This window comes from Elephas maximus, chromosome 13 (genome assembly GCF_024166365.1).
Source record: "Elephas maximus indicus isolate mEleMax1 chromosome 13, mEleMax1 primary haplotype, whole genome shotgun sequence".
In the NCBI taxonomy this organism is placed as follows: domain Eukaryota; kingdom Metazoa; phylum Chordata; class Mammalia; order Proboscidea; family Elephantidae; genus Elephas; species Elephas maximus.
In genome coordinates, this window is record NC_064831.1 from 92,771,646 (window position 1) to 92,796,682 (window position 25,037).

Genomic DNA, 25,037 nt, shown 5'->3' on the forward strand with positions numbered 1-25,037 from the left:
CACATGCATTTATTTAGTGCTAGGCACGACGTAGGGCTTAGAAGGCAGTAGGACAGGGCCCTGAACCGGAGGCAGTCGAGTTCTGGGGCTGGGGGACGCTGTAGTGGAAAAGATGAGGCTGAGTCCCCATGGCAGAAGTCAGGGGAGCTTTAATATAAGAGAGGAGTTAAGCTGGACAGAGCCGAAGAAGGTATTCCCCTCCATGGCTGACTCACCCAAGGCCTTGCAGGGAATTACTTAAGCAGAACACAGCCCCTGTTCTTATGCTGATCAAGCTGTAGCTCTGGGCTCAGAGGACACTGAGGAGGTGCCAGGAGGGGGATAACCATTGCAGGTACAGCAGCAGCACCTAAGCTGATCTTTAGGGGCAGCCAGCGCCCCAGAACACATCTAGTTCATTTATACCGTAATTGGCTTGTATAACAGTGACATTTTGATTCCTTTGTGTTGTGTTGTTAATTTCTGATGGCTGTACAGAATTTTATTTATAAGACTTTCAACAAACACCTAGGATTTGTTGTTTAAAATCAAAACCAAAACAAGCCTTCTTTTCATCTTGCTTTTGGCTGCCGTTTCAGTTCGTTAATAACCCCAATGGCCACGCAGGGTGAGTGGAGAGAGTCAGGTTGAATTATGGACTCCTGGCTTAGTGTCCAGCTGTCTGGCCCTGGGCCCCATGGACCTAGGTGGATCTCAGAGAGCCCAGGAAGAGACTTGGCATTGAAAAGATTCACATGGCAACCTTTGTCTCACAGGTTCTTTGATTGACTCTCTTGTGCTTCCCCCAAGGCTACCCAAGGCCATCTTCCCCTTGGCCCAAGGGGAGGCCACTGTCCTTTGCTAGACCATAAGCCCAAAAGAACTCTGGGTCCAGAGTTACCAGACATCATCAGGTCCAAACCACTTATTTAACAGATTAAAAACAACAATAACAAGGTACGGGATGATGCAGTTAAGAATTATAGGAAGGTTGGGAAGAACCCTGTGCGGCTGGATTTGAATTAGAGGTATCAGAATGCACTCTGTATACATATATAGCTATGTCTGATGAATAGCCCTAAAAGCAATGACACCCCATGACAATGAGCACACCTAATACCCAGATCTTGGTTTCTAAATACCATTTCCCACTAAAGGAATTCAGGGCTAATGCCAGGACTGGGTCTTGAAAAGCACAAGAGGAAGCTGGAACATTTTGTTTTGCCAAGAAGTAAGGAAGTACCCAGCTACTGATAGAGATATATCAAAGGAACTCAGGAGCCAGGTTGATGAAACTCCCCCTGACCAAGTTGGGGACCACTTGTGCATCAAAAGGAATAATAATGAATTATAGTAGTTTGAATAAATAAAGAGTTTGAATCCATTGTGATACTTAAAAAGGGAGAGGAGAAGCTCTTCTGTAGAAGAGAATTCCAAGTAATAGGTGTAGAAAAACCCTGGTGGAGTAGTGGTTAAGAGTTCAGCTACTAACCAAAAGGTCGGCATTTCAAATCCAGCAGGTGTTCCTTGAAAACCCTATGGAGCAGTTCTGCTCTATCCTATAGGGTCGCTATGAGTTGGAATCAACTCAGTGGCACTGGGTTAGGTGTAGAAGGAATGATAGTTTTAGAAAACTCACCACTTTGCAATCACATTGATTCAGGCTGGGAACTGCAATGATGGATACTAAAACCACTGGATGAAACAGTGTTGGAAACAGGATTGTCACCTGATCTTAGAATATCACCCACAGGGTGCTTTTTAATGACAAACAATAAAATGCACCTTTTACAAAGGAGAGCTCTGACAGACATCACCTTAACCAAGTGGTGAAACTTTGCATCACCATTGATGGAATAACCTGACATCAGATGCCTTGGTGTGGAATAAAATAGGAAGGACTCAACATTGTCTCTGTGGGATTTTTGCCAAAAGTATTTAACTTGAATTTAAACTTTAGGAAACAATTGAGTAAATTCAGATTGTAGGATATTCTACAAGATAACTGGGCTGACTTTAAAAATGGAAATGTCGAAAAAGATGTAAAAAGGTACAAGGACTCTTCTAGATTAAAGAAAAGAAGAGACATGACAACTGAATGCAATGTGTGGTTCTTGACTGGATCCTGTACCAGGGCACAGAATAGTGATGAAAGACTTTTCTGGGGTGATTGGGAATATTTGAACGTAGATTGTGGGTTTGACAGTGTATCCAAGTTACGTTTCTTGCAAATTATAATTACATGATTGTTATGTAAGAAGATACTCTTGTGTTTCAGAGATACATGCTGACTTACTTAGGAGCAAAGTGTCATAATGTCTGTAATTTATTTTCGAATGATTCAGCAAAAAATAAAAAGTGAGCATGTTTCACAGTACTGGGGAAGTTAGCACAACTTGGCCAAGGCAAAGTCATAGATACATCCACACTCCCTGAGGAACCGAATTACTGGGCTGAGAGCTGGGGACCACAGTCTTGGAGAACATCTAGCTCAACTGGCATAATATAGTTTATGTTATGTTAAGAAAGTGTTCTACATCCTACTTTGGTGAGTAGCGTCCGGGGTCTTAAAAGCTTGTGAGCAGCCATCTAAGATACTCTACTGGCCCCACCCCATCTGGAAAAATGGAAAATGAAGAAAACTAAAGACACAGGGAAAGACTAGTCCAAATGAATAATGGACCACAGCTACCACAGCCTCCACCAGACTGAGTCCAGTACAACTACATGGTGCTCGGCTACCACCACCAGCTGCCCTGACAGGGATCACAATAGAGGGTCCCGGACAGAGCTTGAGAAAGATGTAGAACAAGGTTCTAACTCACAAAAAAAGACTAGACTTACTCGTCTGACAGAGACTGGAGAAACCTCGAAGTATGACCCCCAGAAACCCTTTTAACTCAGTACTGAGGTTGCTCCTGAAGTTCACCCTTGCACTAAAGATTAGACAGGCCCGTAAAACAAGCAATAATACACGTAATTCAACCATGTATATGAGACTAAATGGTCACACCAGCCCCGGGGCAAGGACGAGAAGGAAGGAGGGGACAGGAAAGCTGGACAAAAGGAAATGGGGAACCCAAGGTCGAGAAGGAGAGAGTGTTGACATATTGCAGGGTTGGCAACCAGTGTCACAAAACAATATGTGTATTAATTGTTCAATGAGAAACTAATTTGCTCCATAAGCCTTCATCTAAAGCACAATTTTGTGTGCTGTGCAGAGAGAAGTAGAAAAGGCAAATGTGGTCACGTATTAACAGTTGGTAGATCTAGGTGAAGGATATATGGATACTCGCTGGGCACTAGTCCAGCTTTTCTGCAGTTTTAAAATATTTCAAAATAAAAAATTGCAGGAGAATAACAGTAAAAACAACAAAACAAGCCCAGAGCAACAGAGTTGTTGGGGAAAGAAAAAAAAAGACTAGCCGAGACTAAAACTATATTCTCTTGACCCTAAATCCAGGACACTATCACCTGTCCCTCTTCATCCAGACCATGGTAAGATAGGCAGAGATAGACAAAGAGTAAGACAGAGTCTCTCCTCCCGTTGGTTCAAAGGCCAGAGCCTTGAGAAGAGTATAAACCCGCCTTTCAAAGGTGGAGGTGGCTTAGCTAAGATGAAGACAGTACACACAGCTCCACCTAGTGGCCAGATCAGGAAGACCATCTGCCGCTGCCAACTTTGAGGGGAAAACTATCCCACCGCTGGCTGTTGGTGTCTTTCCCCCAGTCTCTGCTGCGTTGTTACATTTTCCTGAGCTCCGGGGGCCCCCTCTGTACGGCTGATGTCAGCTCAGATGGGGGCAACGCTGGGCTCCCTGTACAGACTGGGGGTAAGGTGCTAGAGCCTTGCAGAGATGACCTGCAAGGCACAGGTGCGGGGCGAATAGGGACCTCCTCTGTGCCAGCCCCTGCGGCAGGTGTAGGAGAACAGATGGACATGGCCCCCCACCTCTTGGAACTCCAGCTGTGATGGGCAGAGAGACTGTTATTAGGATAAAGTATTCCCTTATTCCAAATAGGCCTTGGCCCTGGGCTCAGGTCAGTGTGTGCTTTTCTCTTTCCCCAACCCCCAGGCCCTTCGTGTGAAATGGTCCCACCTCAAGCTGCCCTGGGTGGACCTGGATTGGCTGATAGACATCTCCTGCCAGATCACAGAGCTGGACCTTTCTGCAAACTGCCTGGCTTCCCTCCCCTCAGTCATCCCGTGGGGGCTCATCAACCTCCGGAAGCTGAACCTGGCTGACAACCACCTGGGGGAGCTGCCGGGCGTGCAGTCCTCGGATGAGATCATCTGCTCCAGGTGCGTGTCCTGTGATCGGCTGTCTGTGCCCTGTGTGACCCTATCCTCCAGCCTGTGCTCCCTGATGGCATTTTGTGGTTTTGGAAACAAATGTCCTGCCTATAATTAGGGAGGGAAGTTCTGCATGCCTCTCTGTGCATGAGCTCTTGGGAACCAGCTTCCTGCCTCCTTTTCAGAGGAACACAAAGGTCTGGGGAGATGCTTCTCTGGCCCCAGGTTGCTCACTGGCAGCAGAGTGGAACTAGCTTTGCCTGAGATGCCGGGTCTGGGTCTGCACACGGGAGTCAGAGGAGGGCGGCCGGAAGCTGCTGAGCTGGGGTGGAGGGGGAGGGGTGGACAGGCAGGCCGAGGCCCCAGCTTGTGCTCCACCTCAGGGGGAAAGAGACAGAGTGGGAAGGCGCAGAGAAAGGGCTAGGAGCAGCAGCAGACAGTGTGGGCACTCCTGTCTCCTTTTCCAGGAGGCCTAGGGCAGAGACCTCGGTATGAGGCCCAAGGATGCACAGGAAGGGGAGAGACCTTTCCCTCCTTGAGTTATGTATGACACATGCATGCAAAGCCTTGTTCCGTAAAGGATTTAAGCTGATTTCAAACATTCAGGCTCTGAGTGAATAAAGAGCGGGGAGTATTGGAAAGAGCTTGGGGTCAGCAGTAACCCATGGACCCTACAAGCAAGAATAAGAAAGACATTTGCACCAAAAACTTAAAGAGCTGTCACCATCCGAGCAGGAGTCTCTTACCTGGGCCGGATGGATGGGCTCCCTTGTTCCAAAAGGTTAACCACAGCAGCCTTTAGGACACCCCTGATTTTGCTATCACTCACATACTGCCGTTGATTCGATTCTGGCTCACGGCGGCCCTCTCTGTGTCAGAGTAGAATGTGCTCCACAGGGTTCTCAGTAGCTGACTTTTCAGAAGTAGATTGCCAGGCCTTTCTTCCAAGATGCCTCTGGGTGGATTTGAACCCCTCATTTTTCAGTTGCACCACCCAGGGATCCCATCATATACAAGAGAAGGTTTTTAATCTCTACTGGTCAACGAGACTAGGGCCCACCAAAGAGATGCTGTCTACTGCTTCATTCTTGCTGAATTGATTATCTGCACAGCACACAGTAACAGTTAACCAAATGAATAAAACAGAGGTGCTACGTTTTCACTGCACACTGTTTAGCCTTATGAGGGGAGGGAAAAAAAATGATGCTTCCTTGTTTATAGAGAAAGTTTTAAAAAGTGTGCTTTGCTTCTTGGTTCTGATGACCTGACTTCCATCTTCCCCTCCCACAGGCTCCTGGAAATCGACATTTCCGGTAATAAGCTGTTCCACCTCCCTCCGGGATTTTTGCACCTCTCCAAACTTCAGAAACTGACAGCTTCAAAAAATTATTTAGAAAAACTATTTGAGGAAGAAAATGGTACATTTTATCACCAGTAGCCTGGGTTAATTTGTCGTTTTCCTCTTGATAGGACTATTTTTTTTAACCATTTTATCCTTTTTTTTTTTCCTAGCCACTAACTGGATTGGTTTGCGGAAACTACAGGAACTGGATGTATCTGACAATAAATTGACAGAACTCCCTGCACTTTTCCTTCATTCCTTCAAGTCACTCACTTTTCTGAATGTCTCCAGAAACAACCTGAAAGCGTTTCCAGACCCCTGGGCCTGCCCTTTGGTTAGTAAAAAAGTACCACTCCAAAAGTCACGTGAACCACAGTCCCCCCTGTGGGCCACCTTCACCTCACAGAGCACCTTTGGATGTTTGTCTCACATCAGCACTTCGGCAGCTGTCTTAGTCAGGGTTCTCTAGAGAAACAGAACCAGTGAGATATATATATAGAGAGAGATTTGTTTTAAGAGACTGGCTCTTGGGATTGTAGAGGGGTGGCAAGTCCAAAATCCATAGGTCAGGTGACAGGCTGGAGCCTGCTGCAGACTTGTGTCCCGAAATCCCTAGGTCAGGTGACGAAAGAGTGAAGAGAGAGAGTTCTGGGAAAATGTCTGATTTATAGTCTGGAGGCAGAACACACACTAAGAAACCCCGTTTTTGCTCTTGAGGCCTTTAACCGATGGGCCAAGGCCCACCCCCACTAGGGAGGATCATCTGCTTTACTTGAGGCCAGCTGACTTAATCACATGTAAGTGCTTCATACAAGCACTGAGACTACTGTTGGCCCAAACAGCTGGGCGCCATAGCCCAGCCAGGTTGACCCATGAAATGAACCGTCATGGCAGCCGTGCGGGGTGACGGGATTGTTGTGGTGTAGATAAGCAGCCATCACTTGGCATCTCGCGACGCTCAGTGTCCCGGGCAGGTAAGTTGGTGGAAAGCCTGGCCCTGGGCCCCGGATCTCACACGTGAAGCGTCCACCGGACTTCCCGCAGGTACAGACTGCTAGCACAGGATGAGTTCTCTCCAAAACAGGCAGGCTCAGTTCTTTCAGGACAGCTGTGAGAGAAGAATAAGGAAAAGAAAAAGAAGTCATCTGCATTCGTAGCACTGCCAATTAAATAGGAGCTTGTTTGTTTGTGTGTTTTTGTTGTTTTTTGAGAATTTTGTTGTTAAAACAAATGGGGCAACGTCAGCAATATTTGTGTTTTATTGCTGATCGTTCTGAACCAGGAAATTCTTCAACACTAGTCTTAACATGGTTTGACCACCTGTGTCTGGAGAACCGGCTTCTCTCTAGAGCAAGGCCCTAAATTGTTCTGTTCTCTCCAAACATAATGGGCCGGACGTTCTGGAATGAAGGAACAGGGCTATGGGCTGCCTTGGTCTCCCCTCAGGAAACTCCGTGCCCATCCCTTCTTCAGAGAGGGGTGGGGAGGTGGCACAATGAGAGTTCTAGACTCTTTAAAAAAAGAACTAAACCCATTGCCGTGGAGTCGATTCCAACTCATGGCGAGCCCATGTGTGTCAGGGTAGAACTGTGCTCCGTGGGGTTTTTGACGGCTGTGATCTTTCAGAAGTAGATCGGTAGGCCTTTCTTCTGAAGCATCTTTGGGTGGACTCGAACTCCAGCCTTTTCAGTTAGTAGCTAAACGCCTTAACTGGTTGTGCCAGCCCGGGGCTGTTAATTAACATTAAGTGATACTTGTTATAGAACCTTTTCTTAATGGTTTTATCTTTTTACGTCACATTTGGAAGCAGCCTTATAGGCACCACTGCACGTAAAGAGCTAATTCACGTCTCATTCTCTTTCTCATCAAACACCTAGAAATGTTGTAAAACGTCCAGAAATGCCCTGGAGTTTCTGCCAGACAAAATGGCTATTTTTTGGAAAAATCATCTCAAGGATGTGGATTTTTCAGAAAATGCACTAAAAGAAGTTCCCCTGGGGCTTTTCCAGCTTGATGTAAGTCTCCTAGCACTTGCCCTCTGATTTTCAGCATTTGTGAGTAAACTCTCTTTACTGACCTCCACACATTCCGAGACACAGAAGAAAGGGCTGTAATGCGATGTCCGCTACCAGGAGACTAAAACCTGTGCCGTGCAGTGATTTCAGCTGTCACGATGTGCGTGGTTACCAGCAGAGATCAGGAGGAAATGTGCAGATGAGGACAGCTATGCCAGGGTGGTGGGATTATGGAATTTTATCCCCAGGCCTTTCTGTAACATCCAAAAATATAAGCCAAGCCCCGCAGCCCCCTTGTCCTCCTGTCTCCTGCTGGGTCTCTTCTTGGCTTCTGGATGAGCCCACTAAGGCCAGCCCCCCCAGTGCCTGTGGCCAAGGGAACCCTGTAATGTGGGGCCTTTAGTGTACCTGCAGACTGGTAGTGCCACGTCCTGCCCACACCTGCTCCCTTTGCAGTGTACCTGCCCGATGTCCAGATGACTGTGCCTCGATGGTCCCTCCCGCTGAGAACATACCTGTTGAAGGGGCCTTGCTGCCTTTGAGGAAGCAGCTCTAGCCTTGTAGGGAGCCCCTGGGCTGCACAGGGTGTGCAGGCTGAGGCTTGTGCTGTGGGCCTCACCAGGCTGCCTGGGCAGCCCATGTGTCCACCACGGGGCCCTGCTGGGGGTTGCTCTGGTGCCTCCAGAAAACACCTGGCAGGCCTCTGCTCTGGCTGGCCCTGGGCTCCCAGTGATGGAGACAACCCATGTCCTGCCTTAAGGGGTTCCCATTTGAGTGGGGGAACCAGAGCCAGCCTGCAAACAACCTAAGTGAAAAAGAAGTCCAAGCTGGGGGTGGGCTCCAGGTTCTCAGAAAAGGCCCTTTCCTGAGTTTACTTCCAAAACAGCTGACTCCTTTGGAATCCTTTGCCACCAAGTCGATTCTGACTCATAGCAACCCTGAGTATTGGGGTAGAACTGTGCTCTGTCAGGTTTTCAGTGCCTGATTTTTCACAAGTAGATTTCCAGGCTTTTCTTCTGAAGAGTCTCTGGTCCCCAGTTCTGCCACCTCTACTATCCCGTCTCAGTGGGGAGCAGCAGCCCCAGCCCCACAGTAAAAGCTGTAAGTCACGTGTGCCGCTCTGAGCCCCGTCCGTGAGGGAGAGCCCCCCGACGTCCCTTTCTAAGGCTATTCTCGCTTATCTCACCTACAACTGGCAGACGAGGTGTCCTGACATCCACACAGCCAGAAGCAACAAACGGGGGGAGGAAGACCCTTGCCCTGGGCCTCTCTGCTCCACTGTGTGGGCATGAAGTGTTGGCTGGTGTTCTCTTCCTCCAGGGAGAAGGGCCTGGTGCATGGCAGGGCCTCCATAAAAATGTATTGATGTGCTGCCTAAAGGTGTCACCACGGGTTTCAGGGGCTGCATCACATGGTGAGGGGTGGCTGTCAACCCCTTTCACCCAGGTAGGAGGCAGAGGCCACATGGAGGCACTGTGGGCAGTACAGCCTGTTAGCCCCCCTGAGGCCACCTCAGTTGTCACGGCAACACCCGAGTCATTAAGAAAGCATTACCTGTGTCCCCGGTACTCTCGTTAAAGTAAAACATGCTGGAAGTCCGAGGGTAGAGCCTTGGCAGCACTTGCTGCCCCCAGGGCCTGGTCATCCCCATGGCTCCAGATCACAGAGGCTCACCTGCCCAAAGCACTGGGTGGCAGAGGTGGTTCCTGTGGTAAAGAGTGGTCACAGCTCCCCTGGCCACTCCCGGGGGCCTCAGGCTCAGCTGCCCTGCAGTGTCTGCATTGGCCAGCGGAGGGCAAGCAGACACGGGTGGGGGAGTTATCCTGGTCTGCCCTCACCTAGGGAGGCTGGGGGGCACCCAGCATCGTACTGCGCCCCCAGTTGGTGACACTGTGTCCCCTGGGACACTCAGTCATCCCCTGTTCCCAACAGAGGCCCATGAGTGATCATCACACTTAAGAATCCTTAAAACTGAGAAGTGCTTGGTCTCCTTTATAGAAAAATTACCCCTCGTCAATTTTGAGGGGAAAATTAACATCTTCTGTAAATTAACTGTCCTGTCTGGTTTGTTTTATATAATTTTTTGAGTATTAAACTATTAATTGGGGGCCGTGAGTTTACGTTAATGGCGGAGAAACGACTCAGAAAAGGAGGGTGAGAGTGGTTGTACAACTCGAAGAATGTGATCAATGTCACTAAATGGTACCTGTAGAAACTGTGGAATTGGTGTATGTTTTGCTGTGTATATTCTCAGCAATGACAGCAAACTAAATAAAATTTAGAAAAAAAAAAGAAAACTACCGAACCCCAGACTGTTGGAGTCTTTGTAAAGGTGAGTCTGTTGTAATAGTTGTGGCTGCGCTTCGTCAGCACACAGGCCTTTCTTTTCAGTTTTCCTCCTTTTGTACCTGATGGCACCCTTGGCTCACTGTCTCTTTCAGGCCCTGATGTTCTTGAGGCTACAGGGAAACCAGCTGGGGGCACTTCCACCTCAGGATAAGTGGACCTGCAGGCAGCTCAAAACCCTGGATCTCTCCAGAAACCAACTTGGAAAGTAAGCAGAGGCTTCCTTTATCCTGCAAGTCCTAAAACGTCTGTGACCCAGCATAGACCCTGGGGGCGGAGGGGGAGGTCCTTCCTCTCCTCATTCTTACAGACTCCTATCGAGTCTCCTTTCTAAATTCTGCCTGAACTACAGTTCTGTCCAGTTTTTTCCAGTCCCTAACAAAAATGTACATAGATTGAATAAAATACCTAAAAGTGAGCCTTCAAAGTCTCCCACTTGAAGGTGAAAAGATGGGGAAGAGCCCAGTTGGTCCTTGGGTCGCTGGAGACCAGCCACCCTGAGTCATTTGGAACTTCTGCCCCAGAGGAAACTTCCGTCTGTGAGCAACGAAAAGTGACAGCTGTGGGAACATGCGTTCTGCCAGGCATAGGGATGCTTACACCTGCCTGAGGTGGAAAAGTTCGAGAATGGGAACTGCTGCCGGTGCCAACATTAGAGTATCTTCTCTGAGGACTTTCAGAGCACAAAGATGCAATTAGAGGCAGTGGCTGTCCGCACTTCCCAGTAAGCTGTGGGAGGCTCAGACAGCCAGCTGACTGAATTTTCTCTGGATGGTTTAGCATTATAGCATCTCAGCCAAAATAGTAATGTTTTTGCGCTTTGCTCAATTTTTGACTTTTTCAAATTTTCCCTACAGAAGTGAAGATGGACTTAAAACAAAGCGTATTTCCTTTTTCACCACCAGAGGCCGCCAGCGTTCAGGGACTGAGACAGGTACGTTGGTGTCGGGAGATGAGAGACAGGTGGGTAGGCTTATTTCCTACCTTGCCAAATGGGGAATCGTCCTTAGCACTGGGCTTTCTCCTTCTTTGCCCCATTGGAATGCCAGAGATGGCCATGTTTGACTGAGAACCTGAGCTCATGTCAGACATGTAGCCCGCAGGTACCCTGACTCTCCGCCTCCTGTTTGGAGTCCGATGATTCTATTGGCTATCGTGTGGGGCGGCCCTGCTGGGTGCCAAGTACTGGCCAAGATATTGGACACATGGTAGAGCCTTTCTTTAATCCTCACAGCGTGGGGTATCCCATTTTGCAGATGAGGAAGCTGAAGCTCTGGGTTGACTGACTTGCCCAAGGTCTGAGGATCTGCACCACTGGGGCCAGTGGGGCAGGCACGTTTATGTCCTTACTGCCCCACCATGGGAGGCCATGCTGGCTGGGCTGAGGTTCTGGAGGGCTTGTGGTCTTTCCCCAAACTCAGCAGAAATGGGACTTTCCTAGTGGTCACACAACAAGGCCATTTAGTGGAGAATAAGTTAGGTTTCTAGGAAAAAGAAGTCCTTGTTTGTTATTTTCTATGAGGTACGAGGGAATGCGTGAGCCTCTCCCTCACATTAAACAAACAACCAGCCCTCCTTTTTAACCTGAAGAGCCAGCTACGTGCACAGGATGCTGCCACATAAGACAGGAATCAATAGTAAGGTCATTTTCAATGTGGTGAAGCTTTCTTCTTTGCCTGGTCTGTGTTGGCAAGTGCTCTGTCAGTGAAGGTGGTGTGAAGTGGGGATAAGAAATGCCATAGAGGCCACAACGCGTGTGCAGGAGGTGAACCAGTCTGCCCACCTGTTGCACTTTTTAATCAAACCATGTGTGTCTACATATAATGTACATATGTATCAGGCACATACGAGTATGTATGTTTACATATGATTGAAAAGTAATACGTTATCAGTGAAACAGAAAAGGAGTCCAAAAATAGGCCTGAGTAAATACAGGAATGTAATATACATGGGACATGGGTGGTTCAGTGGTAGAATTCTCACCTTCCAGGCAAAACACCCGGGTTCGACTCGTGGCCAGTGCACCTCAAGCGCAGTCACCACCTGTCTGTCGGTGGAGCTTATGTGTTGCGGTGAAGCTGAACAAGTTTAACAGAGCTTCTAGACTGAGACAGACTAGGAAGAAAAGCCTGGAGACCCACTTCTGAAAATCAGCCAGTGAAAACTCTATGGGTCGTGACGGTCCAATCTACAACCGATCATGGGGAAGGCACGAGACTGGGCAGTGTTTCATTCCATTGTGCATGGGGTCGCCATGAGTCAGGGCCAACTCGATGGCAGCTAACAACACTATATGACAAAGGGGGCATTTCAGTATATTGATAAAAGAATGTTTTATTGTTTTTAAATACGTAATTTTAGTATAGTTACCTATTCAGCTGGAAGGGGGAAAAAACAATGGTAGACCCTCTACATCAGTTAAAAAAATTGGCGTGTGGATAGCAGGTTTAAATGTAACATAAAAAGAAAAGAATAACATGTCAGAGAATGTGTACAGACAGTCCCCGGGTTATGAACGAGATCCATTCCCAACTGTGTCTTTAAGTCGAATTTCTAAGTTGGTAACAGGTGCATACAGTTCTCATTTAACATTACTTGAGTGCAAGAGGAACCCTGGTGGCGCAGCGGTTAAGTGCTGTGGCTGCTAACCAAAAGGTTAGTAGTTCGAATCCCCTAGGCGCTCCTTGGAAACTCTACGGAGCAGTTCAGCTCTGTCCTCTAGAGTCGCTATGAATCGGAATCGACAGCAACGGGTTTGGCTTTTGGTTTTGTAGTGCAAGAAGTGGCCCTGGTGGCACAGTGATTAAACTTCTGGCTGCTAACCAAGAGGTCAGTGGTTCGAATCCACCAGCTGCTCCTTGGAAACCCTGTGGGGCAATTCTACCCTGTCCCATAGGGTTGCTATGTGTCAGGACCAACCCAACAGCAATGGGTTTGGTTTTTTGGTTCTAGTGCAAGAAGGAACCCGTGGCACAGAGGTTAAGAGCTTGGCTGCTAACCAAAAAAGGTTGGCGGTTCAAATCCACCAGCTGCTCCTTGGAAACCCTATGAGGCAGTTCTGCTCTGTCCTGTGGGGTCACTGTGAGTTGATGGCAAATGGTTAGTTTTTTTGGTGCAAGTCAAAGCCTTTTCAATGATTTAAAAGCTGTTGTGCAGCAAGCGAAGGTGATTTTAATGAAGAATTTTTTGCCAGCAGGGGTTCAGTTGTTTCAAAGTGAGGGCAGATTTACGTAACGTTGAAGGGCAAGTCTAATTTGACTGTAAGTCTTAACCTGGGGACTGCCTGTATAATTGGAGGGCGGGGAGGACCTTTTTAAGCTAGCTGGGGAATCCAGAAATCACCAGAAAAAAAAAGATAGAAACACTTGGGTTTGTAGAAATTTAAACCTTTTGTTCAGTAAAAGGCATCATAAACAAAGTCATAGTGCAAACAGACTAAGAAGAGATATTTGCAACACAAATGGTTGCAACACAAATTGGCTTAAGGCCTTAATACACAAAGAATTCTAACAAATTGATTTTTTAAAAAAAGATACTCCGGTAGGAAAAGCTGGTAACGGGTATAAACAGTTCATAGAGGAGGAAGTTCAGACGGCCAAGAGACAAATGAAAAGGTCTTTAACCACACGAATAGGGGACTGCAATTATTGATTTCATAAATGATGGTATTTAAAATGAAGGGCCCTAGGACTTTAGAAATTGAGTCCAGACATAAGGATTTCACTTGGAGGGAAGGAGAAATAAACACTTCCTTCTTATTGATGCCAGAATGGGAAGATGGGTATGGAAGGAGGAGCCAAGTATGGACCCAGGCCATGCGTCCAGCAGGGATGGGCTGAGCTCCTTCACTTGGGCCAACTAGAAATGCATGTCAGGTTTAGAATGCTGAGGCCTTCCCAGGATCAGGGAGAAGGACGTGAGGAGGGGGCCACCACTCACTGGCACCAGCCGCTGCTGGGAGAAGGCCTGTCTAGCCTCATGAAACTGCCAGAGAGGAAGGTCAAACGTGCCCAATGAAATACGCAATAGGAACATTGGCTTTGGCGGTGGCCCGCTGGAGCATGTCTGCGGAGCTGGGCTGAGAGGCCACACCTCTTGGAAGGTTCCCTGGCAGAGAGGATCTTGGCTTTGGCAGATGACAAAGGCCTCTTGATTTTGAAAATTTAGAAAGTTGAGGCTCACACCCGAACCAAAAGAAGGGGCGTGTTGTGAACCGTTCCCCTCCGTAGGGTTATTCTCGCCAGGCTGTGGCCCTCGGGTAAGGAATTATCTATGAAAGATAACTTGTTTGCAGATGGATAATGAGATTCCAGGTAAATTCACGTACATTCAAGTAGTCGTGTTTATGCAGTGGGAACGTCCAAAAATAATTTGGATGGCTGTTTTTACGGTAAAATTCAGACCAGCAGTCATAAATAACTTATGAATAAATAATTGCAGTTCATAAATACCTCGCGCTGTGTTCTGCAGCCCAGGTTCTCATCATTTTTCCACCCTGGGCCAGGGCCCTATGACAGGTGCTGCCTCTGTTTGCAGCAGCCGGTCTGTATTCCCTCCACCCTTAACTTAAAGAAGCTTAATAAACACTCAGGCGAAACTTTAAAATTGGAAAGCACAGAGCCAGGTGTCCAGAATGTGTTCTCTGGGAAGAAAAGAAGCCTTTCTTGTTCTTTTATGCAGGCATGAATCAGGATAGGCTAAAGCTGATCATCCCTTTTCATTGAAGAAGAAAAAAACAATCCACCTTTTTGAACATTTTCAGTGGAACGAGCTGTAGCACAAAGCCGTCTTTAGAAGTCCGTGGCAGCTTTGTCTCTACGGGGGCCATTGCAATGGGTTCCATCCACATTGCAGCTAGCTGGCAGGTTTTCCAGGAGCCGCTTTTGGTATTCTGTTATCGTCTCTCCCGGAACATTCTCTGAGGCCAGGTTACCCCATTACCATTGATATGGCAGCTACATCTGTGGAGAAAAGCCAGAGCTCAGGAGGAAGTCGTGATCAAGGGCAAGGGAACATCGCCTCAGCCCCAAAAAAGAACCCAGCTTCTCTATCTTTCGCTTCTGGCAGTGGGAGCCAGGAGAGAGGGCTTTGAGGCCATCGGTTTATCTCAAATTCTCCAGGCTGAGAGGGACCTGTGGGGGCACGCTGTCCTGCCCCACTCCCTCTGCCTCAGAAGGATAAAGGCATTTCAGAGATTCTGCTGAAATCCAAGCCCATAATTTCCATCAGGGTGTGTTTCCAAGGCTCTCAGCCGCATTCGTTTTCAACTCAGATGCTCCCGGGTCCGTGGAAACAGCAGATGTGATTTGGATTTAATGGTAACATCAAATTAGCCTCATTAATGAAGTCGCCGAAATGCTAAAAAGTGGCAGGTTTCTCAGAGAATGCCATTTTGGGAAGCGTAACAACTTAGCCCGTGTTCTTTTTTTAATCCACTAGCTTCTTTGAATTGAAAAAGTCATACAAGGACATAGGAAAACCATGTTTTTGAGTAGCACCGAAGCAGTTCCCTTCCCCAGAGACAACTAGGGCAACTTCAGGTGTGTCTCTGATGGCACTCATGTCTGTATTATATACGTACATTACGTCGTTGTCATTAGCTGACATCGGGATGGCCCACAACTCAAGGTGGCCTTATGCACGAGGGCAAACAGCTGCCTGGCCTGTCCCATCCCCCATGATCAGCTGTGGATCAGACTGTTGTGAAGTAGATTTCCAGGCCCTTCTTCCTAGTCCGTCTTAGTCTGGAAGCTCCGCTGAAACCTGTTCAGCATCATGGCAGCGCGCACATCCCACTGACACACTGCTAATGGCCGCCCACGAGGTGCATTGACTAGGAATCAAACCTCGTGGAAGGTGAGAATCCTACCACTGAACCATCCACATCCGTTCACGGCATGTGTATACACATCTATAGCATACGTACATGGATGTGCATATGTGGGGTTTGTGTGCACACGCATGTACACACCCTTTCTGGCACACAAATAAGTCTTCTCACACCTGATTCTGCACCTGGCTTTTGTAATTCACCAATAGCTCTTGGGTATCACTCCCATCTCCTTACATGTACACCCAGTCCATTCTTTCTAAAAGTCACACCAAACCAAAAGAAACCATTGCTATCAAGTTGATTCCAACTCATAGCAACCCTATGGGACAGAGCAGGACCACAGAGTTTCCAAGGAGCAGCTGGTAGATTCAAACTGCCAACCTCTTGGTTAACACCCAAGCTCTTAACCACTGCCCCACATATTATCCCATTATTCATTTCACCAGTCCCCGTGGATAGACGTGTAGGCTTTCCTCTGTCCCAGCTACTGCAGACATTGTGCCACTGAAGTCCTTGTCTTCACATCTTTGCCACATGCACAAGGGTGTCTGCAGGATGATTTCCTACAATTGGAATTGCCAGCTTGGTGATAGCTTTGCCAGAATGCCCTCCCAAGGTTGCACCAATTTATACACCACCTCACCTTCATGTGATGATGACCCGGAATCACTTTAAATGTACCACTGGCTGTGCCATCTCCCTGCAGGCTGTGTGCTGGAATTCCCGGCCTTCCTCAGTGAATCTCTGGAAGTCCTGTGTCTGAATGACAACCACCTGGATGCGGTCCCCCCATCGGTTTGCCTGCTGAAAAACTTATCAGAGCTCTACCTGGGCAAGTGAGTGCACTGAGAAAAGCCACAGTGACCCTCAGGGCCAGTGGGCAGCCCGCCCTCCCATCAGCCTGGAGACACAGGAGCCGGGAGGGAGAAGCAACCTCTTTTACGAGAAGCAGTGGTGGGGTTTTCAGGTCCAGATGTGGCCAAGGAGGTGGGAGGAGAGGAAGACAGGGCAGTGGTCCAGTGATAACATGGTATTTTTGTACTTCACTGGGGCTGTAACGAGGCGAACGATGCAGCTACTCACCCACTCATGGATGGAGTGGCTGCTGTGGGCGGCACTGCCAGGCTGACACAGGGCAAGGCTGGATGAAAGTACGCAGTCATTCAGATTGCACTGCCGTTCCGAGAAGATGCAGCAGCAGTCTTTACCGCGATGTCATAAGTACAGGAGATAGGGAACTTGGGTGGGGGACCCAGCTCGAAGCCCAGGGGATTCACAGGAGACGGTGCTTCCATCTCTACCTCTGACTTCCCAGGAAGAAAGGCTTTGACTTGCATATTAAAGTGGAACACTTGAGTCAAGGCCCAAGGTGTCAGGCTTGGGTGCAGGCTGTCTCTGTCCCTCGCAAGCTGTAGAGGCTGACAGGGTGTTGTGTGTGTGTGTGTGCGTACATGCGCGTGCCCTCAGCAATCCTGGCCTCCGGGAGCTTCCTCAGGAGCTGGGGCAGCTGGGGAACCTTTGGCAGCTGGACGTTGAGGACCTGCACATCACCAACGTGCCTGCAGAGATCCAGAAAGAGGGTAGGTGACTTTAACTTCCCAGTGCTGCCATAACACGGGTGCCACAGGTAGATGGCTTTGAAGAACAGAAATCTACTTTCTCACAGTTCTGGAGGCTAGAAGTCCAGACTAGGGTCTCAGCCATGGAGATTCCCTCCAGTCAGTAGCCCGGGGTGTTCCTTGACTTGTAGCCGGTCCTCAGGTGGCATCTGCCTTCCCTCCCCACCGTCGTATGGGCTTAGCTCTCCGTCTAATCTGCTCTTTCTGTAACTCAGGAGTGACTAGATTTAGAACCCACCCTACTCAAGTGTGATTACATTAACTTAACAAAGAATCCTCTATTTCCAAATAGGATCACATCCACAGGTATTTGGTGGGGACACAATTTAACCCAGAACAGTAGGGCTTCCGCAGCCTTGTTTCCTCAGCGTTACCTCCTAGGAAAGGCAGTTCCAGCCCAGCCAGAGTGACCGCAGAGCACGACTCCAGCTTCAGTGTTGGGGAAATGCTATAAAGCTTACTGTGGAGCGATAGTAACTGAGGTCCGTTGTATGGAGAGTGGCCAGGTTGTCAAACTCTCTGACCTCCTGGGCAGCCGGGATGTTTGCTTTTGGTTCTGGACTTTTAGATTTCACTCTTGGGGCAATTAGTATCGCACCTTCTCTCTACCAGACCATTAGTCTCCAGCATTCCCTGTTAGAACACATCGGACGTGTTCCTTTATGGCAGGCTTTTGTTCCTGAAAGGGGTTAGCATATTCTTGCTGACACGCTGCTGTCAGCTGTGACTCTCCCTTTTGTGATTGCTGCGCAGGCCCCAAAGCAATGCTGTCCTACCTGCGTGCTCAGCTGCGGAAGGCGGAGAGGTGCAAGCTGATGAAGATGATCATTGTGGGTCCCCCGCGCCAGGGCAAGTCCACCCTCCTGGAGATCTTACAGACGGGGAGGGCCCCCCAGGTGGTGCACGGCGAGGCCACCATCAGAACCACCAAGTGGGAGCTCCAGAGACCGGCTGGCTCGAGAGCCAAGGTCAAGGATGGTCGGCGTGCAGAGTTCCTGGGGAGGGGGTGGGAGGACTTCCTATAGGGCTTTCTCAGTGGGGTCAGAGTCCCAGGATGCCTGTCTCCCAGAGGGCCTGGGCCCTGTTCTAAACCAGCACCCGCTCAGGGCAGTGAATAATTTCTTGGCGTGACTGTCTTAGTCATCTAGTGCTGCTATAACAGAAATACCACAAGTGGATGGCTTTAACAAAGAGAAGTTTATTTCCTCATGGTAAAGTAGGCTAAAAGTCCAAAAACAAGGCATCAGCTCCAGGGGAAGGCTTTCTTTGTTGGCTCTGGAGGAAGGTTTTTCTCATCAATCATCCCCTGGTCAGGGAGCTTCTCAGATGCAGGAACCCCAGGTCCAAAGGATGTGCTTTGCTTCTGGCGCTGCTTTCACAGTGGTATGAAGTCCCCAACTCTCTGCTTGCTTCCCTTTCCTCTTTTCTCCTGAGAGGTAAAAGGTGGTACGGGCCACACCCCAGGGAAAATCCTTTTATACTGGATCAGGGATGTGGCCTGAGTGAGGGTGTTACATCGCACCCTAATCCTTTTTAACCACAGGCAGCGGTTATGATTTATACACATACACAGAATCACAAAATGGAGGACAACCACACATGGCCTAACCAAGTTGACACATATTCTTGGAGGGCACAATTCAGTCCATTACAGTGACCTCATCACTTCTCTGTTTCAGTTAAATTGAGGCTCTAGTCCAGTGGTTTTTAACCTTGGCTGTTGGTTAGATTCCCCTGAGGAGCTTTTAATGATAGCAATGCCTGCCCTGCCCCAAAGATGCAGGTTCAAGTGGCCTGGGCTAGGGCCCCTCAGCGGGGTTGATGATTACCGTTGTTGCTAGTGAAGCCCACAAGCACCCTAAGGAGGCCGAGAAAGCACCCCTGAACTGAAGTCCTGTCCTGTCTCTGCTCCCCTCTACATTTTGGGAAGATCAAGTTTTTAAGCCCTCTTTAAAACGCATTGTTTGGTGAACTGTTGGTCATGCTGTTTTCCATTTCAGGGTCCTACCAAACCCACTGCCATCAAGTCAATTCTGACTCATAGTGACCCTATAGGACAGAGTAGAACTGCCCCATAGAGTTTCCACGGAGCGCCTGGTGGATTTGAACTGTCGACCTTTTGGTTAGCAGCTGTAGCACTTAACCGCTACGCCACCAGGGTTTCCATTTCAGGGTCAGACAAGTGAAAATGGGATTTTTCTTGCCCTGGGAAGAAAGAAAAGTCACTGTAGAGTTTTGGCGAGACTTTGGCCCCTTGAGCAAGCATGGAGAGGCCGGCTTTTTGTGCGAGTTGGGCCGTGAGCACACAGGAAAGCTGCCTGCCTCTGTCCAGCACCTGTGTTCACACCCAGCCACACAGGGACCTGGATGCCAGGAGGCCATTGTACTGTGGGAAACCAGGGAGCCTGGAGACCATTTCTTGCAGGATTTTCCCAGTAGCTCCCACCACAGTGCCAGCTACAGATGGATTTCCCTGCAGAGTCCTTCACATAAAACCACCTTTCAAATCAAGGAAATCCAGACCAGTTGTCATCAAACCGACCCCAAGTCATGGCAACTCCATCTGTGTCAGAGTAGAGCTGTGCTGCAGAGGTTTTCAAAATGGCCGATTTTTGGAACTAGATCACCAGCCCTTTCTTCCAAGGTGCCTCTGGGTGGACTCGAACCACTAGCCTTTTGGTTAGCGGCCAAGTGCGTTAACCGTTTCCGCTGCCCAGTTACCCCTTAGGCATTTAAGCCAAGTGTATATTCTCACACGGCACAGTAGTTGCCCATCTAAAGAACTGAGCCCTGCCTGTTAGGCCAGAACAGACAAAACCACTTCTCCCCCTTCCTACCAGGCGTGCCCCAGAGCACACTAGGAGTGGACTCTGCTAATTCACGTCCAAAAGTTCTATAATGTAACCAGAATCTTCTGAATTATCTCCTGCTTTGTTTTTTAAACAGTCATTTGATCTGACTTTCTTCCAGCTGTTATATAGCACATGTTTGTCCAGGGCCTAGGGTTGAGTTCATGTTTCTCTTGTCCTTTAGCCATGGTTAAGGTTGCTCCTTCTGTAGTTGGAGGACAGCCCCCTGGTCTGGTGGACGCTGACAGAGCTGGACTCTCTGCCCCATAACTCTGTGTGGCTGGCCTTCAGCCACTTCAGAACAGCTGTTCGTTCTCGTCTTTACACAAAAGCAGGTTAGCACACTGTGTCTCAGACGCCAAAACTCAGCATCGTGGAAGAGACTTCGTCCTACAGAAAACTGCAGCCTTGGCTCCTCAGGCCAGATTCTTACCTCATAAAATGATACAGAAACCACAGTTTACACAGCCTTTCCCGGCAGCCCAACAGCTAATCTTTTGTTTGATTCTCACATCCAGGAAGTTTCCCAGCATCCTTGGTGGGTGGCATTCTCTGACCCACACAAGCTGGGGACCTGCTCAGACCAAGGAGGAGCCTGAGTCCCCGAGAGTGAGGGTGACGTGAGGCTGGGGCACTTCCTCCAGCAGGATGTCTGCTGTCTTTCTTGAGCAGTGCCCTCGGATGTTCCTCAGATTCAGAAAAACGTCTAGGGCTGGCCACACTGCTGCTCTGTGAGCAGTGGATAGAAACTTCTAGAACTCTGCCTCTGAGCAGCTGGCCCCCTTCGCTCCCTTTGAGTACTATTCCTGAGAGAAATCACAAGACCTGTGAAGCTTTTCTACTTTCATATATTTTTAGGCCCCCAAGTAGAGAGTCAGAATATAGCAGTTATCTCTATTGGATGTATTAAAAGCTGGTTTTTTTAAATGCCTCACTGTTGCTGTTCTTGTTGCTCAAGTAGGTTGAGTCTGTGGAGTTCAACGTCTGGGACATTGGTGGCCCAGCCAGCATGGCCACGGTCAACCAGTGCTTCTTCACGGACAAGGCCTTGTACGTGGTGGTGTGGAACCTGGCGCTGGGCGAGGAAGCTGTGGCCAGCCTCCAGTTCTGGCTGTTGAACATTGAGGTGAGGAAACACCAGAGCACTTCAGCTCTCAGAACTCAGAGCATCAGGGGGCCAGGCCACTTCTCTGACTCATTCCCCTTTACTGAGAAAAAATAAATTATGTTAGGAAAAATCTCTTTTCATTCTGAGGAGGCATTTACAGAGGGCCCTGAAGGCATAGGTCCTGCTCTGTTTCCACAGTGAAGCACTTAAAGTCGTACCAGGCCTTAGCTGATCCTGAAGCTGACTTAGGGACTCAGCCTATATCTGAGATTCAGATTCGGCTTTGCTTCATGAAGACTGTCTTAATCGGGGTTCTCTAGAGAACCAGATAGAGAGACAATATGTATATTCATACACACACATATATAAATAGAGTCAGAGCAAGATTTAATTTGGCTTACGTGATTGTGGGGTGCTTGTAAGTCTAAAATACGTAGGTCAGGCAACAGGCTAGAGATTCCTTAGTCTTATGTCCCAAAATATGTAGGTCGGGTGATAAGAAGAGTGAAGTACCTCTGTCAAGATGTCATTTATAGTCTGGAGACAGTACACCCTAGGGGAACTCCCTTTTTGCTCTTCAGGTCTTCACCTGGCTGGATGAGGCCCACCCCCGCATGGAGGGTAATCTGCTTTACTGACGGCCAACTAATTTAATCACATGTGACTACTTCATAACAGCAACTAGACCAGTGTTTGCCCAAACGACTGGGCGTTGTAGGCAGGCCAGGTTGACCCATGAAATGAACCATCACAGAATTGCATCCATCCACGTGGCTGTCCACCATCAGGAGATGAGCAGTGTGCCTCATGCTTGCTTTTGTCTGCGGAGATGTGTGTGCCTCAAAAGGTCTCCAGAAAAGAATCTGTCCACTAGAAGGAGGGTGAGAGTATCAGGAAGTGTTGGACTCTCCCCTTTACCCATCAGAACATACAGAAGGAAGGTTCGTGCTTTGGGACCTTGTATGAGTCACAAAGAACTTGTTGACTTGGCTTTTGGAACTACTATTAATTATAGTAGCAATAACTGCCCTGTGTAACTCTTGTCAAGAGTTGTCTTGAAGTTAAAAGAACATATTACTTAACCCCAAAAAGCAAAAAATCCTACTACGCCTGATGGCTGTTAATGCCCTTATACTTTTCTGGTTTACCTTAAATTTAAGAACCCCACTCTGGCATCTGAAACGGGAGCAGGACTCACCTCCCTAGGTGAAAAGCAATGATGTCATGAAGACAGACCCACTGCCTATCTGCTAACAAGATGTCGGAAGGGGTCGGAAATCCGTCCCCCATGGGCCAGAGCTCTGAGCATACCAGCAGCTCCTGGGTGGGAGGCGATTCCACAAAACCCTCATTCGTTAGTTTGTGGCATCTCAGAGAATGGGAAGCTGACAACGCCCTCTAGCACACTTCAGGGCCTCAGGGGTTTGCAGAGAGAGGAGCTCACACTGCCACAGTGACAGGCCTGTGTGCACTGCAGAGCTGTTCCCATCCTTGTCTGACACACCGGAGGTGGTGCTCAGCAGTAGGATTCTCTCTCTCTCCCTCAGGCCAAGGCCCCAAACGCAGTGGTGTTGGTGGTAGGAACACACCTGGACTTAATCGAAACCAAATTCCGAGTAGAGAGGATCGCGACGCTCCGTGCCTACGTTCTGGCACTCTGCCGCTCGCCCTCGGGGGCCAGAGCCACAGGCTTCCCAGACATCACCAACAGGCACTTACAGTGAGTGTCCTTGGGGCCCACCTCATCTACACCCTGTGCTCGGGATGCTTGCCAGCACATTTGTCTTCCCCAGGACCTGCCCTCAGAGGGCTTCTGAGGAGGGCCTCTGCTGGGCTGGGCCCCTTCCAGGGCCCTTGGAGAGGGAAGACCTTGTAGATGTTCACTCCGCACCCCATGGACAGTGCTGAGGTGCACTGTGGGACCAGGAGACGTGAATACCTACATCCACCATGAGCATTTGTTACTGCTTATCAAGGTGCAAACCCAGGGTTGGTCCTGTCCCACGTGGGCTGGGAGATTGACCAGGCCTTGAGTCGGGAAGGGTTGGGCAGAGGGAAGGGGCCTGTCAGGTAGGGTTAGGGATAGGTGGTGCAGTTGGGGCCAGCGCCCTGGACCTGTCGCTGACCTTGCCTCCTGTTGGGCTCCCACAGCAGACCTGTGGGATCTGGGGGTCGGTGTGTCCACTTTTCAGATGTTAAAACTGAGGCTCAGAGAATTAAGTGAACATTCTGACAGTGTCCACTATGAGAGCAAACCATGCATTGCTGCAGCTGTGCTGGTGGCTCTTGGCCCTGATCCCCTCACTCTGGGTGGAGTCCATGCCCTTAGTGCCTGCGCTGATGTGAGGACACCTCAGCCTGGCACAGGATGCAGGATTGACATCCAGGAATTCTTTGTGTGCCCTTGAGAAGGCCCCAGGACCTGTGATAACAGGAGCACTGGCCCTGGGCCAGAGGCCTGGGTCAAACCCAGCTGTATCCTTGGGGGTTGTTTGTACCTCTGAGCCTTTTTTTCCTTCTCTGTAAAATGGGCATGCTGGGGACGGACTACAGGACACGCTGTGGGGTGCCCAGCACGGTGCTCTGCACAAAGCAAGTCCTCCACAGGCTTCTTTGTGTCCATTTCCACAGTTTGCTGGACTTGCCAGAGCTGGGGATGAAACACTTGGAAAAACAGAGATGCTAAAATGCATCCTCCCAGGGGGTTGGAGTCCTGAGCAAAATCGTTCTCTCTCCCCACAGTGAACTTTCTTGTAAGAGCCTGGAGGGCCAGGAGGGGCTGCGGCAGCTGATCTTCCATGTCACCTGCAGCATGAAGGACGTAGGCAGCCCCATCGGCTGCCAACGCCTTGCCGGTCGGCTGGTAAGCACTTCACCCCTCAGTCAAAGCGAGGGCGCTGGGTCCTGTTCAGGAAGCTGCACTTTCCCCTCTTGTTACTATAAAATGTGTCATAAGGCTGGGTCCCAAGTGTGACCAGTTTCTGGGGGAGGGAGTGGGTGGAAGGTAGTGGTCTAAAAGGTCGACCCCCTCAGAGCCTTGGGCAAGGCCGGGGAAGGTCTGGACCTGCCTGAGCTGGCCTGGGAGCCACACCTTGGCCACCTGCCACCCCCAGGTCCCCAAGAGCTACCTGAGTCTCCAGGAGGCCGTGCTGGCAGAGCAGCAGCAGCGCAGCCAGAGCGATGCCGTCCAGTACCTGACAGACAGGCAGCTGGAGCAGCTGGTGGAGCAGACCCCTGGCAATGACATCAAGGACTACGAGGACCTTCAGTCTGGTGGGTGGGGTGGGTGGCAGAGGGGCAGGGGCAGCCAGCAGGCAGGACTCCGGGAAGGTGGGCAGGGCATTACACTTGTGAGAAATGGAATCTTCTACACTAATAGCTCTAGCTTGACCCTGAGCACAAATAGGGTGCATTTTTTAATGGAAGTCCAAGAAACTCTCGCTTTCCTCCCCGCCTTCTTTCTTTCCCTTCTTCCACCCATTCCTCCTTCCCTTTTTTTTTTTTATTTTCCTCCTTCCCTTCTTTCCTGTGAGAGAGAGAACCCCAGCATCGTGTTTGTCCTTTGGGATATATTTATAAGCCAACGCCACTGGTCCCTGCCCTCAAGGGTGACCATTCATTTGGGAAGACAGAGTCCAAACAACTAGTTACC

At 49.2% G+C, this 25,037-nt stretch overlaps 1 protein-coding gene across 3 annotated transcripts in view; it reads left to right on the forward strand.

The window, feature by feature from the left end:
- Window positions 1-25,037, forward strand: part of LRRK1 (leucine rich repeat kinase 1) — a 165,229-nt gene that overhangs the window by 82,934 nt on the left and 57,258 nt on the right. For all 3 annotated transcript variants that reach the window (XM_049905203.1, XM_049905205.1, XM_049905204.1), the window contains 13 exons: window positions 4,056-4,282; window positions 5,564-5,691; window positions 5,786-5,949; window positions 7,493-7,630; window positions 10,072-10,184; window positions 10,834-10,910; window positions 16,516-16,645; window positions 17,277-17,389; window positions 18,182-18,396; window positions 21,239-21,403; window positions 22,933-23,105; window positions 24,128-24,248; window positions 24,499-24,658. In XM_049905203.1, coding sequence (XP_049761160.1) covers window positions 4,056-4,282; window positions 5,564-5,691; window positions 5,786-5,949; window positions 7,493-7,630; window positions 10,072-10,184; window positions 10,834-10,910; window positions 16,516-16,645; window positions 17,277-17,389; window positions 18,182-18,396; window positions 21,239-21,403; window positions 22,933-23,105; window positions 24,128-24,248; window positions 24,499-24,658 — 1,924 coding nt within the window. The remainder of the gene's footprint in view (window positions 1-4,055; window positions 4,283-5,563; window positions 5,692-5,785; window positions 5,950-7,492; window positions 7,631-10,071; window positions 10,185-10,833; window positions 10,911-16,515; window positions 16,646-17,276; window positions 17,390-18,181; window positions 18,397-21,238; window positions 21,404-22,932; window positions 23,106-24,127; window positions 24,249-24,498; window positions 24,659-25,037) is intronic.